Source organism: Pongo pygmaeus, chromosome 13 (assembly GCF_028885625.2).
Source record: "Pongo pygmaeus isolate AG05252 chromosome 13, NHGRI_mPonPyg2-v2.0_pri, whole genome shotgun sequence".
Classification (NCBI taxonomy): Eukaryota; Metazoa; Chordata; class Mammalia; order Primates; family Hominidae; genus Pongo; species Pongo pygmaeus.
In genome coordinates, this window is record NC_072386.2 from 42,851,528 (window position 1) to 42,873,180 (window position 21,653).

Genomic DNA, 21,653 nt, shown 5'->3' on the forward strand with positions numbered 1-21,653 from the left:
GATAACAGTGAGGGTAAATGAAATGCTTTTTGTTTTTCTGTCTTCCCACCACAGTATCTTTGGTTACTTTTAGGACCCTCATTTTCAATCTCTGAGCCAGAAGACCTACCTTTAAATCACAGCATTTCAATTCCTCCCTCCTATCTAGGCATTCCTTTATGTTTCTACAGTACTCTGCATGCATCCCTGTTATAGAATGTATCACATTGTTTTGGAATTTTCCAAAGTTGGGCTCTCTTTCTAAATAAACTGTACTTCTTGAGGGTATGGACCATATTTTTATCATTTATACATTTCTATTACGTAGCACAATGCTTGGCAATGGTGGTTGGGTGACTGGTTGGAAGAATGAATGAAGTAGGCTTGAAGAGAGCTGTACTTATGATCCTATTATATATGATTTCTCTTCATTTTGACCACGTTAATGATTTCTAGATATCTTGGTCACTTGAACTTTAATAATATGAATCATGCTGTGTATTCAGACTTTTTAGCAGAGAAATAATAAAATTCCTTTTGTAAACCAAAGATTGTACAACCATCTGTGTTTTGTTTTGTTTTGGGTTTCTTTTTCTTTTCTTTTCTTTTTTTTTTTTTTTTTTGCCCAAAATAGGTTCAAAAAACAAACAAGGCTAACTTACACCTAAGGTTGAGGAGTTTTGATGCAGTAGAGTAGTAAACTCCTGTATTTTCCAGCTTGCTATTGTAAATTAAAATACCTATTTTTGAAATTTTAAAACATTTATACATTGATTTAAATAGAAGTATAAAAGAGGGAGAGGTAGTTCTTTTAAGATAATAAGGAAGATGTGTTATGGCTCAATTCTTGATTATTATTGCGACTGTAAGCAATATAAGCAACTCTGAATGGTTTTTAAGACTTTCTTTTTCTTTTTAGGACCTCTTTGTTTTTAGACATGAATTGGCCATAATGAGACTAGCAGCCTTTATGGGCATTACTATGTTAGTTGGAATAACTGGACTCTTTTACACTCAACTAATTGGCATCATCACAGTAAGTATATTTTTAATGTAAAGTAACATTTATGAATATATTACCTAATTATGAATGTAATTCTCAAAAGTTATAGAAAGTTTAGAAATCAAAGGAGAAAATTACCCATGCCTTTTAATACTTTCATGTGCCTATGTAATTTTAAAGTAATAATCAAGTACAAAGTACACACAATTTTGTATCCTGTTTTTAAAAGCTAACAAATCAGTGTTTTTATATGACTATAGACATCATGTTTGTAGTTTTTTATTGATACACAGTATCTTACATATTTATGGGGTACATATGAGTATTTGTTACATGCATATAATATATAATGATCAAATCAGAGTATTTGGGGTCTCCATCACCTTGAGTATTTATCATTTCTATATATTAGGAACATTTCAAGTCCTCTCTGCTAGTTACTTTAAAATATACATTGTTGCTGACTGTAGTCACCCTACTGTGCTACTGAGCATTATCACTTATTTCTTCTGTGTGTTTATAACCATTAACCACACTTTCTTCGTCCCCTCCTCCACCCATGCACCCTTTCCAGCCTCTTGTATCTCTCATTCAATTCTTGACCTCCATGAGATCAGCTTTTTTGGCTCCCACATATGAGTGAGAAAATAACGATATTTGTCTTTCTGTGCCTGGTTTGTTTCACTTAACATAATGACCTCCAGTTCCATCCATGTTGCTGCAAATGACAGAATTTCATTCTTTTTATGGCTCATAGTATTATTCCATTGTGTATATATACCAGATTTTTAAAATTCATTCATCTGTTGATAGACACTTAGGTTGATTTCCTATCCTTGCTCTTGTGAATAGTGCTGGGATAAACGTGCAAATGCAGATATCCCTTTAATATACTGATTGTTTTTTTCCTTTGGATAAATACCCAATAGTGGATTGCTGGATCTTATGGTAGTTCTATTTTTAGTTTTTTGAGAATTCTCAGTGTTCTTTTCCTTAGTGATTATGCTAATTTACATTCCCACCAACAGTGTACAAGAGTTCCCTTTTCTCTGCATGTTTGCCAGCATCTGTTACTTTTTGTCCTTTTAATAAAAGCTGTTCTAAGATGATATGTTATTGTGGTTTTGACTCGCATTTCCCTGTTGATTAATGATAGTGAGTACTTTTCATATACCTGTTGGCTATTTGCATATCTTCTTTTGAGATATGCATATTCATGTCCTTTGCCCACTTTTTAATGGTACCTTTTTTTTTTTTTATTGTTGAGTTCCTTGTATATTCTGGGTAGTGTCCCTTGTCAAGCAAAAAGTTCAAGTGTTTTCTCTCATTCTACAGGTTGTCCCTTCACTCTGTTGATTGTTTACTATACAGCTTTTTAATTTAATAGAGTCCCATTTGTCTGTATTTGTTGTCTGCACTTTTTGAGGTCTTAGCCATAAAATTTTCATCTAGACCAAGTCCTGAAATATTTTTCCTAAGTTTTCTTCTGGTATTTTCACAGTTGTAGGTTTTATGTTTAAGTCTTTAATACATCTTGAGTTGGTTTCTGTATATGGTGAGAGATGGGGTCCAGTTTCAGTCTTCATTCTTATGCATGTGGATATCCAATTTTCCCAGCACTTCTCATTTATTCAAAAGACTGTTGTTTTTTCCCAATGTATGTTCTTGATACTTTTGTCAAAAATCAGTTGGCTGTAAATATTTGAATTTATTTCTGGATTCTCTATTCTGTTCCCTTGGTCTGTGTGTCTATGTGTCTGCTTTTATACGGATACTATGCTGTTTTGGTTACTATAGTCTCATAATATACTTTGAAGTCAGGTAATGTAATGCCTCCAGCATTGTCCTTTTTGCTTAGGATTTTTTTGACTATTCGGGCCCTTTTTTGACTTCATACGAATTTTAGGATTGTTTTCTCTAATTGTGTGAAAAATGATGTTGGTATTTTGATACTGATTATATCAAATCTGTAGATTGCTTTGGGTGGTATGGTCATTTAACAATAATAATTCTTCTGATCCATGATCATGGGATAGCTTTCCTTTGTTTGTCTCCTCCTTTAATTTCTTTCATCAGTGCTTTGCAGTTTTACTTATAGAGATCTTTCACCTCCTTGGTTAAATTTATTCTTACAGTGTTGCTGTTGTTGTTGGAGCTATTGTAAATGGGATTGTGTTTTTTTATTTCTTTCTCAGCTAGTTCATTATTGGTGTATAGAAACGCTACTGATTTACTGATTTTTGTATGCTGATTTTGTATCCTGTGACTTTACTGAATTTAATTATCAGATTGAAGAGTTTTTTGGTAGAGCCTTTAGGTTTTTCTTGTTATAAGATACCATCAACATAAAAGGCCATAGATGGCCTTTATTATGTTGTAGTATGTTTCTTCTGTGCTTAGTTTGTTGAGAGTTCCAGTTCCTTCCTCTTCAATTTTTTGAAATAGTTTGAGGAGAATTGGTGTTAGTTCTACTTATTTTAACACTTGGTAGAATTTGCAGTGAAGTTGTCTGGGTCCTGGACTTTTCTTTGTTGGGAGACTTTTTATTACTACTTTGATATCGTTACTTTTTATTGGTTTGTTCAAGTTTTCTATTTCTACCCAATTCAATCGTGGTAGGTTTTATGTGTCTGGGAATTTATCATTTACTCTAGGTTTTTCAGTTTGTTGGTATATAGTTGTTCATAATAATCTTTGATAATCTTTGTATTTCGATGGTATCAGCTGTAATGTCTTCTTTTTCACGTCTGATTTTATTTACTTGGGTCCTCTCTCTTCTTGGTTAGTCTTGAAAGTGGTTTATTCACTTGTTTATCTTTTCAAAACACCAACTTTTTGTCTTATTGCTTCTTTGCATATTTTTTTTAGTCTCTTTTGCTTTTACATCTCATCCGGTCTTCATTATTTCTTTCCTTCTACTAATTTTCGGTTTGGTTCGTTCTTGCTTTTCTGGTTCCTTGAGGTGCATCATTAGACTGTTTGCCTGAAATCTTTCTACTGGTTTGATATAGGCATTTATTACTATAAACTTCCCTCCTAGCACTGCTTTTGTTGTAGTCCGTAGGTTTTGGTATGTTTCGTTTTCATTTTCATTTTTTTAAGAAAGTGATTTCCTACTTAGTTTCTTTCTTGGCCCACTGGTTGTTAAGAACCACCTTGCTTAATTTCCGTGTATTTGTATAGTTTCCAAAGTTCCTCTTGTTATTGATTTTTAGTTTTATTCCACTGTGGTCTCAGAAGATACTTGATACAATTTAGATTTTTTTCATGTTTCTTGAGACTTGTTTTGTGTCCTAACCTATGGTCTATCTTGGAAAATGTTCCATTTGCTGATGAACAATGTGTATTCTGTAGCTGTTGGATGAAATGTTTTGTAAATATCTATTAGGTCCAGTTGGTCTAGAGAGCAGTTTAAATCTGATGTTTCTTTGTGAACTATTTTACTAGATCTGTCTAATGCTGAGAATCCTGTGTCCAAGTCCTCAACTATTACTGTATTAGAGTCTATCTTTCCCTTTAAATCTAATACTTGGTTTATATATCTGGGTACTCTGGTGTTGGGTGCATATATATTTAGAGTTGTTATATCTTCTTGCTGAATTGATCTCATATAATGGCCTGCTTTGTAACTTTTTACTATTTTTAACTTAAAGTCTGCATATCTGACATAAGTATAGCTAGCTATTCCAGCTTACTTTTGGTTTCCATTTGCTTGGAATATCTTTTTCTGTCTCTTTACTTTCAGTCTATATGTGTCTTTACAGGTGAGATGAATGTTTTGTAGGCAGCATATTGTTGTGTCATGTTTGTTTTTTTAGTCCATTCAGAAAGTCTATATGTTTTAAATGTGGAGTTTAATCCATTTACATTAAAGATTATTATTGATATGTGAGGCTTACTCCTGTCATTTTATTAATTGATTTCTGATTGTTTTATATATCCTTTGTACCTTTGTTTTTCTTTTATTGTTTATCATTGTGGTTTGATGGTTTTCTGTAATGGTAACATTAGAGTTCTTCCTCTTCCTTATTTGTGTGTTTGCTCTGCCAGTGGGTTTTAAATTAATTTTTTATAAAAAAATTGAGACAGAGTCTTGCTCTGTTGCCTAGGCTAGAGTGCAGTGTTGCGATCTCGGCTCACTGCAACCTCCACCTCCCAGGTCCAAGCAATTCTTGTGCCTCAACCACCCAAGAGTGGGTTTTATACTTTCATGTGTTTTTATGATGGTAGCTATCATCCTTTCGTTTCCAAGTGTAGGACTCTCTTAAGCATTTCTTGTAGGACCAGTCTAGGGGTGATAAAGTCCCACAGCTTTTGCTTGTTATCACCTGCCTTTTTCCTTTATTTATGAAGGATAATTTTGCTGGAAATAGTGTTTTTGTCTGAAAGTGTTTTTCGTTCCACACTTTGAATATGTTATCCCATTTTCCCCTGGCCTATAAAGTTTCTGTGGAGAAATACACTGTTAGTCTGATGGAGATTCCTCATACGGGACTTGATGCTTTCTTTCTTACTGTTTTTACAATTCTGTCTTTGTCTTTGACTTTTGATAGTTTGATTATGATGTGCCAAATCAGAGAAGACCTTTTTGCATTGTATCTGTTTGGGGATCCCTGAGCTTCCTATACTTAGGTGTCTAGATCACTTGCTAGACTTGAGAAGTTTTCAGCTGTTATATCCTTAAGTAGGTTTTCTAGGTTTTTTGTTTTCTCTTTATCTTCTGGGACATTACAAATTAAAGTATTTGGTCACTTTATGGTGTTCAATATGTCACGTAGTCTTTGTTCATTTTTTAAATGCTTTTTTCTTTATTTTTGTCAGACTGGGTTATTTAAAAATACCTGTCTTCAAGTAATGAAATTCTTCCTTCTTCTTGATCTTTTCTATTATTGAAACTTTGAAATGTATTTTGTATTTCATTTAATGATTCTTCAATTTGTTTGGTTCTTTTTTATTTGTACTTGTTTAGTAAATTCCTTATTCAGATCTGGAATTGTTTTTCTGATTGCTTCATATTTTCTGTATTCTCTTTATCTCAATGAACTTCTTTAATATTATTTTGAATTATTTTTCTGGGATTTCATATATATCTTTTTGATTGTAATGTTTTATTGGAGAATTACTGTATTTCTTTGGAGTGCCATATTTCCTTGCTTTTTTATGTTTCTTGTGTCCCTATGTTGATATCTATGCGTCTGTTGTAACAGATGTTTTTTCTAGTTTTTTGAATTTGCTTTTGTGGGAGAGGTCTTTTTCCTGGACATGTATCTGTTGTGTTGGTTGGTTGGGGCCCTTTGGTTTTGATTCTGGGAATGTGCAGTATTATAGTTGCTGTAGGATTTGTTTGGCTGTAAACAGCATCAGTGGTATCTGTGATTTCATCAGTGGCTTAGGGTGTGGTTGTTAGTGGATGTTGTGGTGAAATTTTGTTAGGGACTGGGTTGCCAGGTGGGCTTGTCCTTAGTCCTTAGTGGTGGCAGCAGCAAGTGGGCCTGTCCGTGGGCACTGGGGTGGCATTGGCACTGCTGTTAGCAGGTCCACACAGACCAATTCTTGGGCCTCCACGTGGCTTGTTCAGGTGTGGATAGTGGCAGCAATGCACCAGGCAGGTGGACAGGTTCTCGGGTCCTGGGAAATAGGCATGGCATGGGTAATGGCAATAGTAATGGCAGAACAAACCTCTGGCTCCCAAGTGGTTTGCCTTGGTGTTGACAATATCAGCAATGGGCTGGGTGGGCCAGCCCTCAGACCTGCAGGTGGCATGTGTGGGTGCCAGCTGTGGTGGTAGTAGCAGGCTGGGTGGCCCTGACCTCTGGTCCCTGAGAGGGGTGTTCAGGTGCCAGAAATGGTGGACTGGGCTGTAGATGGTCCCCAGGCTTCTGGACAGTGTGTTTGGGTACTAGAGTTTCGGTATGGGCAGACCTAGCCTCAGCTACTGGTGTTTGGGGTTGGGGAGACCTAGCCTCAGGTCCCCTGGTAGTACATTCACCCACCGGCTGTGGTAGGCATTGGTGGGGTGATCTCCAGGCCCAAGGCAAAATGTTTGGATGGGGGTGGCATCCATTGCAGCCCTGCTACTGGGGAGGACGGCGTTGCTTTCAGGGGCTGCAGCTGTATGCAGCGGGCTGGGGATTGCACACTTTGCTTGTATTTCAGCCTGGCAGTGCCAGCCCACAATGGCTGCTGTGGGTGGGGGTTTGACATTGGGGCATGTGAAAATGCACCCTGGATTTGCTGCTGGGGTCAGCAGGGTCTTTGCCAATAGTTTGTGCTTCAGCCTTGGTGGTAGCAGCCAACTGCAGCAGTGGCTGAGGGCAGGGAATATCAGTGGGGCTCCAGAAATGTGGAGATGCAGGGGCTGTTGGGCTCACTGGCAGGATACAGTCTGGTGAGGGCTGGACTCTTAATATGGTGCCTTCCTGGAGCTGCTTAGGGCTCAGAGGCTGTGTGGGACCCAGTATGATCCTCCTCTCTGGAGCGGTGCCTTCATGTATTCTCCAGGCAGCTCCCATTAGTCTTGAGACTTGTGAGGGTTTAGGGGCTTTCCTCTAGCTAGGATGCAGGAGTCTGCAGTGGGAATGTTGGGCAATGGGGGTCACTGACGTACCCTTTTCCTGCACTGGGGAGCCTCTCCATGCCCCCAGCCAATTTTGGCTAACCAGGCTACCTTGCTTTCCTCTCAGTCCTTGCTTTAGGACGGTGTTTCCATTCACTTCTCTGTTGAATTCCAGTGTTCTCTCTTAGATGATATATTTTACGTGTGATTATCTACTCACTATTTTGGTTCTTCTTTGTGGAGGAGGTGAGTACCAGTTGTTTCTAGTCAGCTATCTTGAAGCCCACCTACACGTTTTTGTGTGGATGTACATTTTCATTTCTCTGGGGTATATAGAAGTGGAATTGCTGAGTCTAATGGAAACTACATTTAACTTTTAAAGAACTGCCACTATTTTCTAAAGTTGCTGCACCATTTTGCATTCCCACTAGCAGTATTTGAGGGTTCTAATTCCTCTACAGCCTTGGTGACGATTGTTATTACCTGTCTTTTAAAAAACGGTAATACCTCATCATAGTTTTAATTTGCATTTCCCTGGTGAACTAATGAGGTTGAGTATCTTTTCACATGCTCATTGTCCATTTGTATATCTTTGAAGAAATCCTTTGACCATGTTTTAATTGGGTTGCCATTTTACTGTTGAGTTAGAAAAGTTATATATTCTAGGTGTAAGTCCCTTTTCAGATATATTATTTGCAAATATGTGATTTGCAAATATTCTCACATTCTCTTAGTTATATTTTCACTTCATTAACAGTGTCTTTTGAAGCACAAAATTAGTACTTTTTATTGTTTCAATTTATTTTTTTCTTTGGTAATATATGCCTTTTGTGTCATATCTAAGATACCATTGCCTAATCCAAGGTCAACAAAATTCACTCCTGTATTTTCTTCTAAGGGTTTTATTGTTTTAGCTTTTACATTTAGTACTATGAGTCATTTTGAGTTAATTTTTGTACGTTGTGTGAAGTAGGGATCCATCTTCATTCTTTTACAGTAGATACCTAGTTGTCCCAGCACCATTTCTTGCAAAGACAATTCTTTCCACCATTGAATAGTCTTGACACCTTTGTTGAAAATTAACTGGATGTTTTCTGGACTCTTAACTCTATTTTATTTATCTGTATGTCTATCTTTATGACATAGAGATATCTTTATGCCAGGACCACACTTTCTTAATTACCGTTGCTTGATAGTAGTTTTGATACATTTTTACTGAATATATTCTGATAAACACAATTTCTTATCCACAGTATATATGCTGTACAGGCATACTTGTTGTATTGTGCTTTGTAGATAATGTGTGTGTGTGTTTTTTTTTTAACTAGTTGAAGGTTTGTGGCAACGATGCATTGAGTAAGTGTTTCAGTACAATATTCCCAAGAATGTGTGCTTACCTGTTGTTTCTGTGCCACAGTTTGGTAATTCTCGTAATATTTCAAACATGTTCATGATTATTATATCTGGTACTATGATCAATGATTGGTGATTTTTGATGTTACTATTGTAATTATTTTGGGGCACCACAGACTGCGCCCGTATAAATGGCAAACTTAATTGGTAAATGTTGTGTGTGTTCTGACTGCCGCTGCATTCACTGGCCATTCCTCTATCTCTCTTCTTTGGGCCTTGCTATTCCCTAAGATACAATAATATTGAAATTAGGCCAAATAATAACCCTATGGTGGCCTGTAAGTATTCAAGTGAAAAGAAGAGTTGCATGTCTCTCACTTTAAATCAAAAACTACAAATGATGAAACCTAATGAGAAAGGTGTGTTAAAAGCTGAAGACAGGCCGAAAACTAGACCTCTTGTGCCAAATTGCCAAGTTATGAATGCAAAGGAAAAGTTTTTGAAGGAAATTTAAAATGCTGCTTCACAGAACGTACAAATGATAAGAAAGTGAAGCAGCTTTATTGTTGATACGGAGAAATTTTTGGTGGTCTGGATAGAAGATCACACAAGCCACAACATTCCATTAAACCAAGCCTAATCCAGAGCAAGGCCCTAACTCTTCAATTTTATGAAGCCTGTAAGAGGTGAGGAAGCTGCAGAAGGAAAGTTGGAAGCTAACAGAAGTTTGTTCTTAAGGCTTAAGGAAAGAAGGCATTTCCATAACATAAAAAATGCAAGGTGAAGCAGCAAGTGCTGATGTAGAAGTTGCAACAAATTAGCCAAAAGATCTAAGATGATTAATGAAGGTGGCCACACAAAACAACAGATGTTCAGTGTACACAAAACAGCCTTCTATTGGAAGAAGGTGCCATGTAGGACTTTTGTAGCTACAGAGGAAAAGTTGATACCTGGCTTCAAAGCTTCAAAGTACAGGACAGACTGACTCTCTTGTTAACGGTTAAATGCAGCTGGTGATAGTAAGTTGAAGCCAGTGCTCATTTGCCATTCCAAAAATCCTAGGCTCTTAAGAATTATGCTAAATCTACTCTGCCTTTGCCCTAGAAATGGAAAAACAAAGCCTAAGTGACAGCCACATCTGTTTACAGCATGGCTTGCTGAATATTTTAAGTCCACTATTGAGAACTACTGCTCAGGAAAAAAAGTTCCTTTTGTAATATTACTGCTCATTGACAATGCATCAAGTCACTCAAGAGCTCTGATGAAGATATACAAGCAGATTAATGTTGTTTTCATGCCTGCTACATCCATTATGCATGCCATGGATCAAGGAGTAGTAATTTCAACTTTTAAGTCTTATCATTTAAGAAACACATTTCATGGGCTATAGCTGCTGTAGATAGTGATTCTTCTGATGGATCTGGAGAAAGCACATTGAAAACCTTCTAGAAAAGATTTACCATTTTAGATGCCATTAAGAGCATTTGTGATTTATGGGAGGGGACCAAAATAACAATATGAATGGGAGTTTGGAAGAAGTTGATTCTAAACTTCATGGTTAACTTTGAAGGGTTCAAGACTTCAGTGGAGGGGGTAACTAAAGATGTGCTAGAAATAACAGGAGAAATAAGGAGTGGAAGATGTGACCGAATTGCTACAGTCTCATGATCAGTGTTGAATGAATGGGAGGTTGCTTCTTATGGATGAGCCCAAAAAGTGGTGTTTTGAGATGGAGTTTACTCCTAGTGAAGATACTGTGGACATTATTGAAATGACAACAAAGGATTTAGAAGAGTATATGGACTTAGTTGGTAAAGCAGTGGCAGTGTTTGAGAGGATTGACTCCAAATTTTTGAATGAAGTCCTACTGTGGGTAAAGTGCTATCAAATTGCATTGCATGCTGCGGAGAAATCTTTCATGAAAGGAAGAGTCAACCTATGCAGCAGACTTTATTGGTTTTTTTTGTTTGTTTGTTTGTTTTGGGATGGAGTCTTTCTCTGTCTCCAGGCTGGAGTGCAGTGGCGTGATTTCGGCTCACTGCGACCTCTGTCTCTCGGGTTTAAGCGATTCTCTTGCCTCAGCCTCCCAAGTAGCTGGGACTACAGGTGTGCACCAACACGCCAGCTAATTTTTGTATTTTTAGTAGAGATGAGATTTCACCTTGTTGGCCAGGATGGTATCGATCGCTTGACCTCGATAACCACCTGCCTCGGCCTTCCAAAATGCTGGGATTACAGGTGTGAGCCACCGGTTTATTGTTTTAATTGTGACAGCCACCCCAACCTTCAGCAGCCACCACCCTGGCCAATCAGAAGCTGTCAACTTGGAGGCAAGACCCCCTACCAGCAAAAATATTACATCTCCCTGAAGGTTCAAATGATCATTAGCATTTTTTATCAATAAATAATTTTTAATTTAAGGTAGGTATGTACATTGTGTTTTAGACATAATGCTGTTGTACACTTCATAGAGTATAGCATAAACATAACTTTTATATGCAGTGAGAAACCGAAAAATTTTTGCTACCGGCTTTATTGCAATACTCATTTCATTGTTTAGAACCAAACCTGCAATATCTTCGAGGTATTTCTGTAAGTTATTTATGGTTTTTGTGTATCAGGTTTGATTCTGACTCTCTTCCCTTCTATCAACATGTTAATTCTCAAATTCTCAAATTGCGAAGTATTGCAATTTCTGTAGTATTGAACATTACCTTTTATTAAGGTAGAGAGATTTGGTTATGATGTGGTATTTCTAAAACTGAGTAGAAACCACATTTGTTGAATAATGCTCACTCCAAAAGTTTCATCTCTTTCTGCATATGTGTAGTAACCTCTCAGAGCACTGTACCAGACACTGCTGATATCTATAGCAATTATACCTCTGTGAAACAATCAAAAAAGAATTATTAAGAAAGAGAAAAGCAAGAGAGAGGATATATTCTATTTGTTATCCTAACCTTTAGTCACTTTACTTTCTCTTGAATACAAGTACTTTTTAGAATTACAATAAATTTTTAAATCTCTTTAGCTGGGATTTCATAGTGAACCTCAAGCATTACCCTTTTTGGGTTTAAAAAAGAAATTAAAAAGGGTTTCCAGAATATACTCTTCCTCACATTGATTTAAGATTCTTTGAGGCTTGATTATTTAAAAGTCTAATGCATTCGGTGTTTAATTTTAAATCGAATGAATTAAATTAGCACTTAAATATTATTTAATATTTTAATTAAATTAAAATATAGATGATGCTTACTTTATAAAATAAATTTGCTGTTTTGTGATAAGATTACAAGAAATTTTACATCTGGACATGTTTTTGTCATAATTTGAATCCATGGATCTCTCTTTACAGTGGTAAGTGATGAATTTGTCAGGTGGCATAAGAAAGAAGTGGGAGAAAGAATCACAGTAAATTTAATCCTTCCATTGCAGTCTTACTTTTTCCCCTACTCTTGCACCCTAAAGATCCTAGAGGCATTTTGGGAAACTACTGATACGGATATCATTTCATTACATAAACTGTTTTGTTGCATAGCTTGAATATAGACCTACTAGACATCAAACAAGCAAAATAAGTGCTGCCTCTTTGGGATTTAGCTTGAGGTTTCAGGGAAGCAGCATATCAGTTTTCAGTAATTTTTTTACCATTATTCATTTTTACTTGGAATAAATAAATCATTTATCTTATCTTCCTATTGATAGTGGAAGGTAACAGGATAATCATAGCGGTGATAATCTGATGTCATTTTAGACCTAGCAAGAGTAGATTATCTGTGACCCAGATAAAATAATCAGAAATTACTTTAACTTAAAAATAGTGGATTTCTAATCTCATTTTCAAGGTTAAAAGATTTCAGCACAACCAGATGTTTCTGTTAAGTAGACTAATCTGAAGCCCAATTCAAAAGGATTACCTGTGATTATTTTTCGATTTAATGTTAAACAGGATTTAAATATACATTTTTGTGCGTTTTTACTACAATTTATATTGAAATAAAAATGTTTTCAAATCAATCTACTTCGAGGCATTTTTTATTAAGGGAAACAAGTTAGTCGAATTATTTTTTAGACTTCAGACTGTTTAGCCTGTTTTTTTGGTTTTTTTTGCTGTTTCTGAATGAAATGGATAGTGATGTTATTTAATGTAATTGATGTTGTCTGAATTATTGAGCAGTAGTTCACACATAGCTGACAATAATGTCCATTCTGATGAGCACCAATACTAATAGTGGTGGGTGATTGTATTCGTCATGTTTTCAGTCACTGGGTTTGGAGAGAGTTAATCAAGAAGTGCTGTAACAGCTGGTACAGCGCATTCTGGTGAGGTTCTGACAGTGAGCTATTGTGTACCATGACACTGCTCTGACAGTTTATCTAAATTTTATATACAAGCATTTTTGTTTTCTGGGCTCTGTGGAGTTTATATAATAGTGTAAGCTTTTGATGATGTCTCTGGAGATTTTCTCAGTTGTGGTGAGGTTGGGGGTAGGGTGAGACAGATGTATTTAGTTGCAATTTTGTAAAAGACTAAGTTCTCAAACAAAAAAATAGTGATTTTTGCATTTGGTTTCACAGGTACTATTGTTGGATTCTATTTGGATTGCTGAAGATAGCTTAAATCAAAGCTTTTCAAATTAAGAAGAAAATATTTTCCCCCATAAATACTGACTCATATTTAACTCACCAAGTTAATGTTTACTTAAATAAATACAGGAGAAATCATAAATGCAGGGGTGACAATTTTAACTTGGTTACCTTACTCAATGAAAAGTATCTTATGTTCAAAATGTTAAATCAGTTTAAAGGAGACTATCTACTAAACATCATTTTACTAATCAGTTGATTTACTTGCCTTTTAATCTATACACAGAAATGTAGTCCTGAAATTATTAATTCCTATAGTTAAATTTTGCCTAGTATTCTGCCAAATTATTTTGAATTAATAGCATTCAGTACACTCTTTATAACAATTATGTTTGATGTACTCAACTCCAGGTCAGCATTGCAGACATGAACATCATTGCTGATTATGCTGACCCCAGCTCACATATACTTCTATAAAGGGAGCTCTGTAAAGCATTTTTGTTTTCCTCTAAATTTTAGCTTGATAAAAATAAAATAAATGTATTTCTGATATAGTATTTCCAATTGTAATATGATATGAAAGATTTTATAGCTTTTTTAAAACCTAGAAAGTTAATTAAAATTTAAAGTGTCCCTTTTTTTAAATATGCTTTTAATGTCATATAGTAAAATTGGGTATAATATTTTTTAGAATTTTGTATATGATAAGTTTATAAAAAACTAGGTTCCCCCTTGCCAAGGGCATTTGTTTAAATACCAAGTTATATTTCATACTTACATGAAATATTCTTTTAAAAAAGGAATTATCAAAATTATTTTGATAATTGTGATGTGTGGAATTGGACTACTCTTTAGCATATGCATGTTCTTATGTAAAAGCATATTTATATTGCATAATTTCTGTTTGCTCAGTGTAATAAACTGCTTGGAAGTATTTTTGATAAAACTAATTAAAAACAAATCTTTTTCTATAATTTATTTATATGTTCTTAAATCACTACTGATTGCTTGAGTGATTAAATAGATGCTTAAAAAATGTTCATAAGGAAACTAAACATTTATGGGTTTTCCTTTTACTAACAGTTTTTCCTAGATATTCATTTTATTATTTCATGATCTGAATTCACACAAATATTTAATCTGACATTAAAACATAGGACTGCAGAAAGCAGTAAATCTTATATTTATGGTTTGCTTATGGTATTTCGGCACAATAATTTATGTACATTTTATTGATATATTATTATTCCCTGAATCTCAGCCAAAGGGGCATATTAAATGCCCATCTTATTTCTACTAATAACCAAAAATCTTATCAAAGTGTAATTTTGGTGTTAAAAGTGTAAGAGTAGTTAAATTTGAGTTTTGATTATAAACATAGTTTTTCAGCTGTTCCAAATATTCTAATTAGTGCGAGACTTATTTATACAAAACATTATTGTATATAATCATCCTTGCTGGCTGCCTCTCTATGTTACTATATAATTATTTCTTGTATACTTGACTACTTTTACTAGATTGTAAGTTCCATGATGCTAAGGACTGTGTCATAATATACTTAGTAAGTAAATTTTTGATAGATGGATAAATGAATGAATGAATCATGGTTTACATATTTAGGACTTGTTTTTTCAACTGGATTATAAGCTCTTAGAGGGCATAAGATTTTATATGTGTAGTCTTTTGTAGTCCCTATTATTTTATTTTTCATTATAAAACCACTTGTTTGTTTGTTTAAACATAATGTTGAAAAGTTACATTTTGAGGTAATTGAGGTATTTCTTTCCAAGCCCTCTCAAAAAGTAGGTAGTAGGCAGTATCACTAAAATCTTAAGACTGCCATTTATTGAGGAGTTATAAGGGGTTTTGACATAATTAACTCATTTAATCCCCACAAAAACCTATGAGGTAAGCGTTATTATTTGGAAATGGAGGTGTAGAGTTTTAGCAGTTTTCTTTAGGTTATACAGTCAGAAAGTGGCGTTTAAGATTAAGAGAAGTGTGAGGATTATTTTGGAAAGAGATTTTCAGTGTCTATAAATATAAGGTCTGTTGCCTTCTCACTTTTGTTCTATGATTGATTTGATGTTTATGTGAACTTCAGATCCCCGATAAAAGACATAGCTGGTCTTTTGTTGGAAATGGGTGCTTAAAGAACCGTTCATTTCAAATGAGGAAAGTAGTTCTGACTTAAAAGGAAGACAGAGCTGAGATTAACAGGACATTTCCCTCTTTTGATTGAAAACAAAACTAAAAATAAGGAATCATGCTATTTCTGTTCATGTCCAATTAGTTTAGTGCTGCAAATTTATATTAAGTTGACCATTTTGTACAATATGTGCTGCTAAGTGCTATGGAAAAATTTAAAGTTAAATGAGCTACTGTTCATATACTAATCAGAGGTGCTAAGAAGTGAAAAGAAAGTCTTTCTTAGAATTAATATAAATTAGTAATAGATAAAGCAGGCAAATCTCTAATTGTGAAAAACTTGCCTGAATAGTGTTTTTAATTTTTTTAATTTTTAATTGATATATAATAATTGTACATATTTATGGGGTACAATGTGATGCTTCAATATTTGTATACATAATGTAATGATCAAATCAGTAATTAACTTATCCATCACCTCAAACATTTATCATTTATTTGTGGTGAGAACATCCGAAATCCTCTCTTCAAGCTATTCTGAGATATACAGTACTTTGTTGACTGTAATCACACTGCTGTGCAATAGATAGTTTATTACTCCTAATTGTAACTTTGTACCCATTGACCATCCTCTTCCCCATCCTTCACTTCTTTCTACCCTCCCCAGTCTGTGCTAACTACTGTTCTATTCATACTTCTGTGAGATCAACTTTTTTCAGATTCTGCATATGAGTGAGAACAGTCAGTATTTGTCTTTCTTTAACTGGCTTATTTCATTTATCCATGTGATCACAAATGATCATACTTCATTCTTTTTTTGGCTGATTAGTATTCCATTGTGTATATGTACCATATTTACTTTATTCATCTGCTGTTAGACACAGGTTGATTCCATATCTTGGCTATTATGAAGAGTGCTGCGATAAACATGGGACTCTGACATACTGATTTTATTCCTTTGAATATACAGTTGTCCCTCACTCTCCATGGGGGATTGATTTCTGGACCCCGCAGGGATATCGGAATCCACTGAGGCTCCTGTTCCTTATGTAAAATGGTGTAGTATTTGAATATAACTTATGGACATCTTCCCTTATACTATAAATCATCTTCTAGATTATTTATAATACCCAATACAATGCAAATACTATGTAAATAGTTGTTAAACTATATTATTTTTATTTGTATTATTTTTTATTTTTTTAAATAGTTTTTCTTAAAGTATTTTCGATCCATGGTTGATTGAATCACAGCTACAGAACCCACAAATATGGAAGGCTGACTGTGTACCCAGTGCTGTGATTGCTGGTTCATATGGTAGTTTTGTTTTTAACTTTTTGAGGTGCCTCCATACTGTTTTTGTAATGACTGTATGGATTTACATTTTCCCCAACAAGAGTAAACGTTCTTCCCCAGACTGTGTAAAGGGTTCCCTTTTCTCCACATCCTTGCCAACATTTACCTTTTGTATTTTTGATAATACCCTGGGATAATTCTGATTGGGATGACATGATTTCCCATTGTGGTTTTTGATTTACGTTTCTCTGATGGCTAGTGGTGTTGAACATTTCTTCATATACCTGTTGGTCATTTGTATAATCTTTTCTCTGTTTTAGAATCAGATTTTTTTTCTTTTCTCCTTTTTTTTCTGTTGAGTTGTTTGTGTTCCTTATGTATTCTGGGAATTAACCCCTTGTCAGATGTATAGTTGCAGAGATTTTCTTCCATTCTTTAGGTTGTTTCTTTAATGTATTTTTTTTTAAGAGACAGGATTTCACTCTATCATCTAAGCTGGAGTGCAGTGGCATGATCATAGCTCACTGCAGCCTTGAACTTCTGGGCTCAAGCAAACCTCCCACCTAAGTCCCCCAAGTAGTGAGGACTACAGGCACATGCCACCATGCCATGCCTGCTAGTTTTTTAAAGGTTTTTGTTTTGTTTTGTTTTGTTTTTTGTAGAGACAGGCTCTCACTATATTGGCTGCGCTGGTCTTGAACTCCTGGCCTCAAGCAATCCACCTGCCTCGGCCTCCCAAAGTCCTGTAATTACAGGTGTGAGCCACTGCACCCAGCCATTCACTATGTTGTTTCCTTTGCTATGCAGAGCTTTTTTGTTTGATGTAATCTCATTTGTCTATTTTTGTTTTTGTTGCCTTTGTTTTTTATGTCTTACCTAAAAAATCCTTATCCAGGCAGTGTCATAAAGCATTTCCTCTATGTTTTCTTCCAGTAGTTTCATAGGATCAGGTCTTAACATTGAAGTTTTTCATCCATTTTGAGTTGATTTTGTGTATAGAACAGTGTTTTAAACTCTAGATTAAATCACCATGGAGTCATTAGGTAACTGTGTGTAGCAGACTTGGAAGCATCAACAAGACCTATAATAATAAAGAATGCAGGGGATAATTGAGGTTAGATTGAACTGTCTTCAAGGAGTCTAATGAAAAGAATTTTCTTACTTTCCTCAGGTCTGTAGTTTGGCAGGTCTAAAAACTCCATTTTGAAATTGTTTGCAGGGTTAAACAGGTCCAGAGGCAATGGCTCTTACTTCCAGACTCAAAAGAGATAGTCATATAACAGATTGTTTATTCCTTTATGTGCGATTGTCAGGTGTGCCAAAGGACTCTTCAGCACATTCTTTCTCCTGTATGACAACATATGTGGCAAAGTGTTGCTTGGTGAGAATGAACTCAAAACAGGATGAGTTAGTTGGATGGATTGTATCATCAAGCGCTCTATGCCAAGAGGACTGGGTTCTCAGGTCTGTTAACCAGGAAACCTCTGGTGATAAATTCTTGCTCTTTATCCCACCCCCCTGCAACCTCTCATTTTCCTAACATCAAGCCAAGAGATATCTCTTTCTCCTTTTCTCTTAGGAACTTCCCCCCCCCATTCCAGGTATAATTTTACTACTTAGGATACGGTTTTAATAGTCAACATAATTTTTTAGACTAGACCTGAAAAATAATTTCTTATGTAAGATCACCCATCAGAAGATAAAATATTAGATAAAATAGGTAGGGCCTATATTTCTGTATATCTTGCTGTTTCTAGTTCATTATTTTTAAGAACATCCAATTTTTAAAATAGTAAATCATTCTCATATATCTCTTGGTCATATAGACTGAGGAAAGTCTTAGATATTTTGATCATTAGACTAATCAAGGTGTGAATATTTATAAATAAAAGTGTTCTCGTAGACAACACATAGTAAAAACTTGTTTGTTATCATTCCTGGACAAATGAATTTCTCTGGATAGCTGAGTTTTACATATAACTAAGAACTTGTATTTTGTATTTAAACTCCTTGAGGATAATAGTTATCTTATTGGTCCTTTCATGATGAGCACTGTGTTGAGTCTTTAGTATTGAATGAAGTTATCTGCACCAAAATATTTTTTAGTGTTTTTTTTTTAATTCCAAAAGTATATTAAACTTAATTTGACACTTGAGGATAACTTGTGGTTTTTCGTATTCTTTGTAGTAGTAACTCCTGTCCTCTTCTAGTTTGCTGTTTCTGTCTTGCTAGTGAATGTGATAACCTAATTTGTATTGCTCTGGGTATGTGATATGTAAGCACCAGTGCAAAAACTTGATGACATGTTAGGTTGCTAAAATACAAATTGTACTTATAACAGTATTCTGGATAGCAGAGTTACAGAGAGATGAGCATTTGCCATTTCTAGAGGGGAAAAAATAGCCTATTTTGGCCAGCGTCACAAATCCTACTCATAAAGTAATGGTAAACATCATATTGTTTGAAAGAATAACCATGCTTATGATGATTTAATAGATAGTATGCTAGTTATTTCCCAAAACAGATTCAAGAAAGGTATCAAAAACACTTGAAAATAAAAGCTTTTTCTGAATGAAATCTAAATCTGAAATCTTTAAAGTTGATTTTTTTAATGCCACAAATAAATCCTTCAGGATTATAAACAAGTTGTAATTTCTCCATAGTAAAAATTGCCCTTAATCTTAGCTGGTGAGAGTAGTCTGACCTTGCATTTGCCTTATATATCATGGAATAGTTTATAGTTTTTAAGTGTTGTCCATATCTGTGATCTTAGGCCATTCATATACCTTTCCTAATAGCTATTCTATTTCATCTTTCTCTTTGACTTCTATCTCATCTTTTTCTTTGTACTTTTGCGTAAGTTGTTTTAATTGCTTTGGAACAACATGTTACTATCAAAACTCTAAGAAACCATTAAAATGACTTCACTTACTTCCTTTACAGATGTGGAACCTGAAGCCCAAATTTCCTCTAAGACCCTAATCAGTGTTCTCATATGTTTGTAGACTGTGTTTTCATAAAGTAAGACATTTTGAGGAAATTACAACGGAGTAGAGAAAGGTTAATTATTAATAGAATTGTCACTGGATACCATTAATTACAAAGCTTGATAGGAAAACTAATGAATATAGAATATGTAGCTAATCTATAACTTCTTAAAAATTCCTGGAAGATGTGTAAATGAAACTCTGTTATTGGTTATTAGTTATCTTAAAAACAGATCCGTTTTCTCTGATTTTCTCTTCTATAGGCTAACTGTAGTTATGCAACTATTCATATTGAGAATTTAATATTATGAGCTATTAACATCTCTAAAGAGTTGTTTTTGAGTGAAGATGCTGTTTATTAGCATCATTGGAAAAGTTTTACAGCCAAATAAGTTCTTGAGATTTTACTTGTAGCTTCAAGAGTTTGCATGAATAGTACTGCTTAATAAGTCCACCTATGTGTAAACAAAGTGTTAAGGTAAAGTAAGGGATAAAAAGAGGAAAACTTCTCCAGCTTTTGGTGTATTTGAATGAATGTACTCTTTTGCACTGTTTCAAAATATATTTAAAATACAAATAAATATCTAAAAATAAGATTGTGTAATTTGTGTTTTGATTATTTGGCTATTGCTTATAACAATTTGCCAGTCTAATGATAAGTCTTCTGATAACACAAACCGGCATTTCTGGAAGCAATCTTCTGTTTGTTGAAATTTTTTTTTACATATTTGTGTTAGAGCCTTACAGAAAGTATACAATTAGGGAATTGTATTATGAAAAAAGTTATTTTTCTGCTAAGAAAGAACTCTGCTCAGTTTAGTTTTCAGAATAATAGATGTTGTAATATGGCAAATTCATAGATTGCCTTGTTGAGTTTTGTTGTTGTTTACAGAAACCTAGAACCAGTAGCACCCTGACTCTTAGGCAGTTTTCTGTTCATTAGTTTCTTTCATATGTAATTTTAGTATTTATTTTTTAATGCATATTCACTGACAGTTAAATTGAAAGTAGATTGTAGATTTTCAAAGGAGTTGTCAAGAAAGCAAGTGTAATAAAAGGTTATATTTTAATGAAGTGATAGTCTCATAATTTTTGTGAGGTTTTTATATTTGAATAGGTTTTTTTTTTGCGTAATGTTGATTTTGTTTTTCCAAGGGGATTCCAGCAATGTATGAAAGATAATTTAAAATTCATAATACTCATATATAAAGTTTTTAAATCTTTAGAATATTTTTGGAATAAGATTAAAAACATGATAGAATGGATACAGAATAAAGACTTAATAACTTTCTTACATCTGAATATAATTTTTTATTTTTAATAGGATACAACATCTATTGAAAAGATGTCAAACTGTTGTGAAGATATGTAAGTATAAAACTGAAGTGTATAGTATTATTTAAAAATGGAAAGAACTGGACATATTTGAGAAATATGTGCATATGGTAGAAAGATAATATAATGATGGCTTTTTCTTGGTGCCTTGTCTGAGGCCTGTGCTAGACAAGCCTACCCCAGTCTTACAGTAGGGGTTTTCCAGCCATGGTAGTTTTCACACTAAAATGCTGATCATTCTTGTGCCTTGTCTAACTAAAGTAAGTTAAATTATTTGTCCTGAAAGTACATCAAAAGAGATTTGCTACTGTGTTGTTGACACACATTCTGTTAATCCTGAGATTTTCGTCTGCTTCAAAAGTTGCGCTTGGTTGATTGACGACACAGATACAATATCTGCTATCCAGAG

The 21,653-nt window shown here is 34.6% G+C and overlaps 1 protein-coding gene across 5 annotated transcripts in view; it reads left to right on the forward strand.

Moving 5' to 3' along the window:
* ZDHHC21 (zinc finger DHHC-type palmitoyltransferase 21) overlaps positions 1–21,653 on the forward strand; it is an 88,690-nt gene that overhangs the window by 58,851 nt on the left and 8,186 nt on the right. For 4 of the 5 annotated variants that reach the window (XM_063649508.1, XM_054501445.2, XM_054501446.2 and 1 more), the window contains 2 exons: positions 899–1,015; positions 21,234–21,277. In XM_063649508.1, coding sequence (XP_063505578.1) covers positions 899–1,015; positions 21,234–21,277 — 161 coding nt within the window. Of the gene's footprint in view, positions 1–898; positions 1,016–18,235; positions 18,387–21,233; positions 21,278–21,653 lie in introns of all 5 variants that reach the window. The other variant, XR_010123293.1, reaches the window with a different exon arrangement.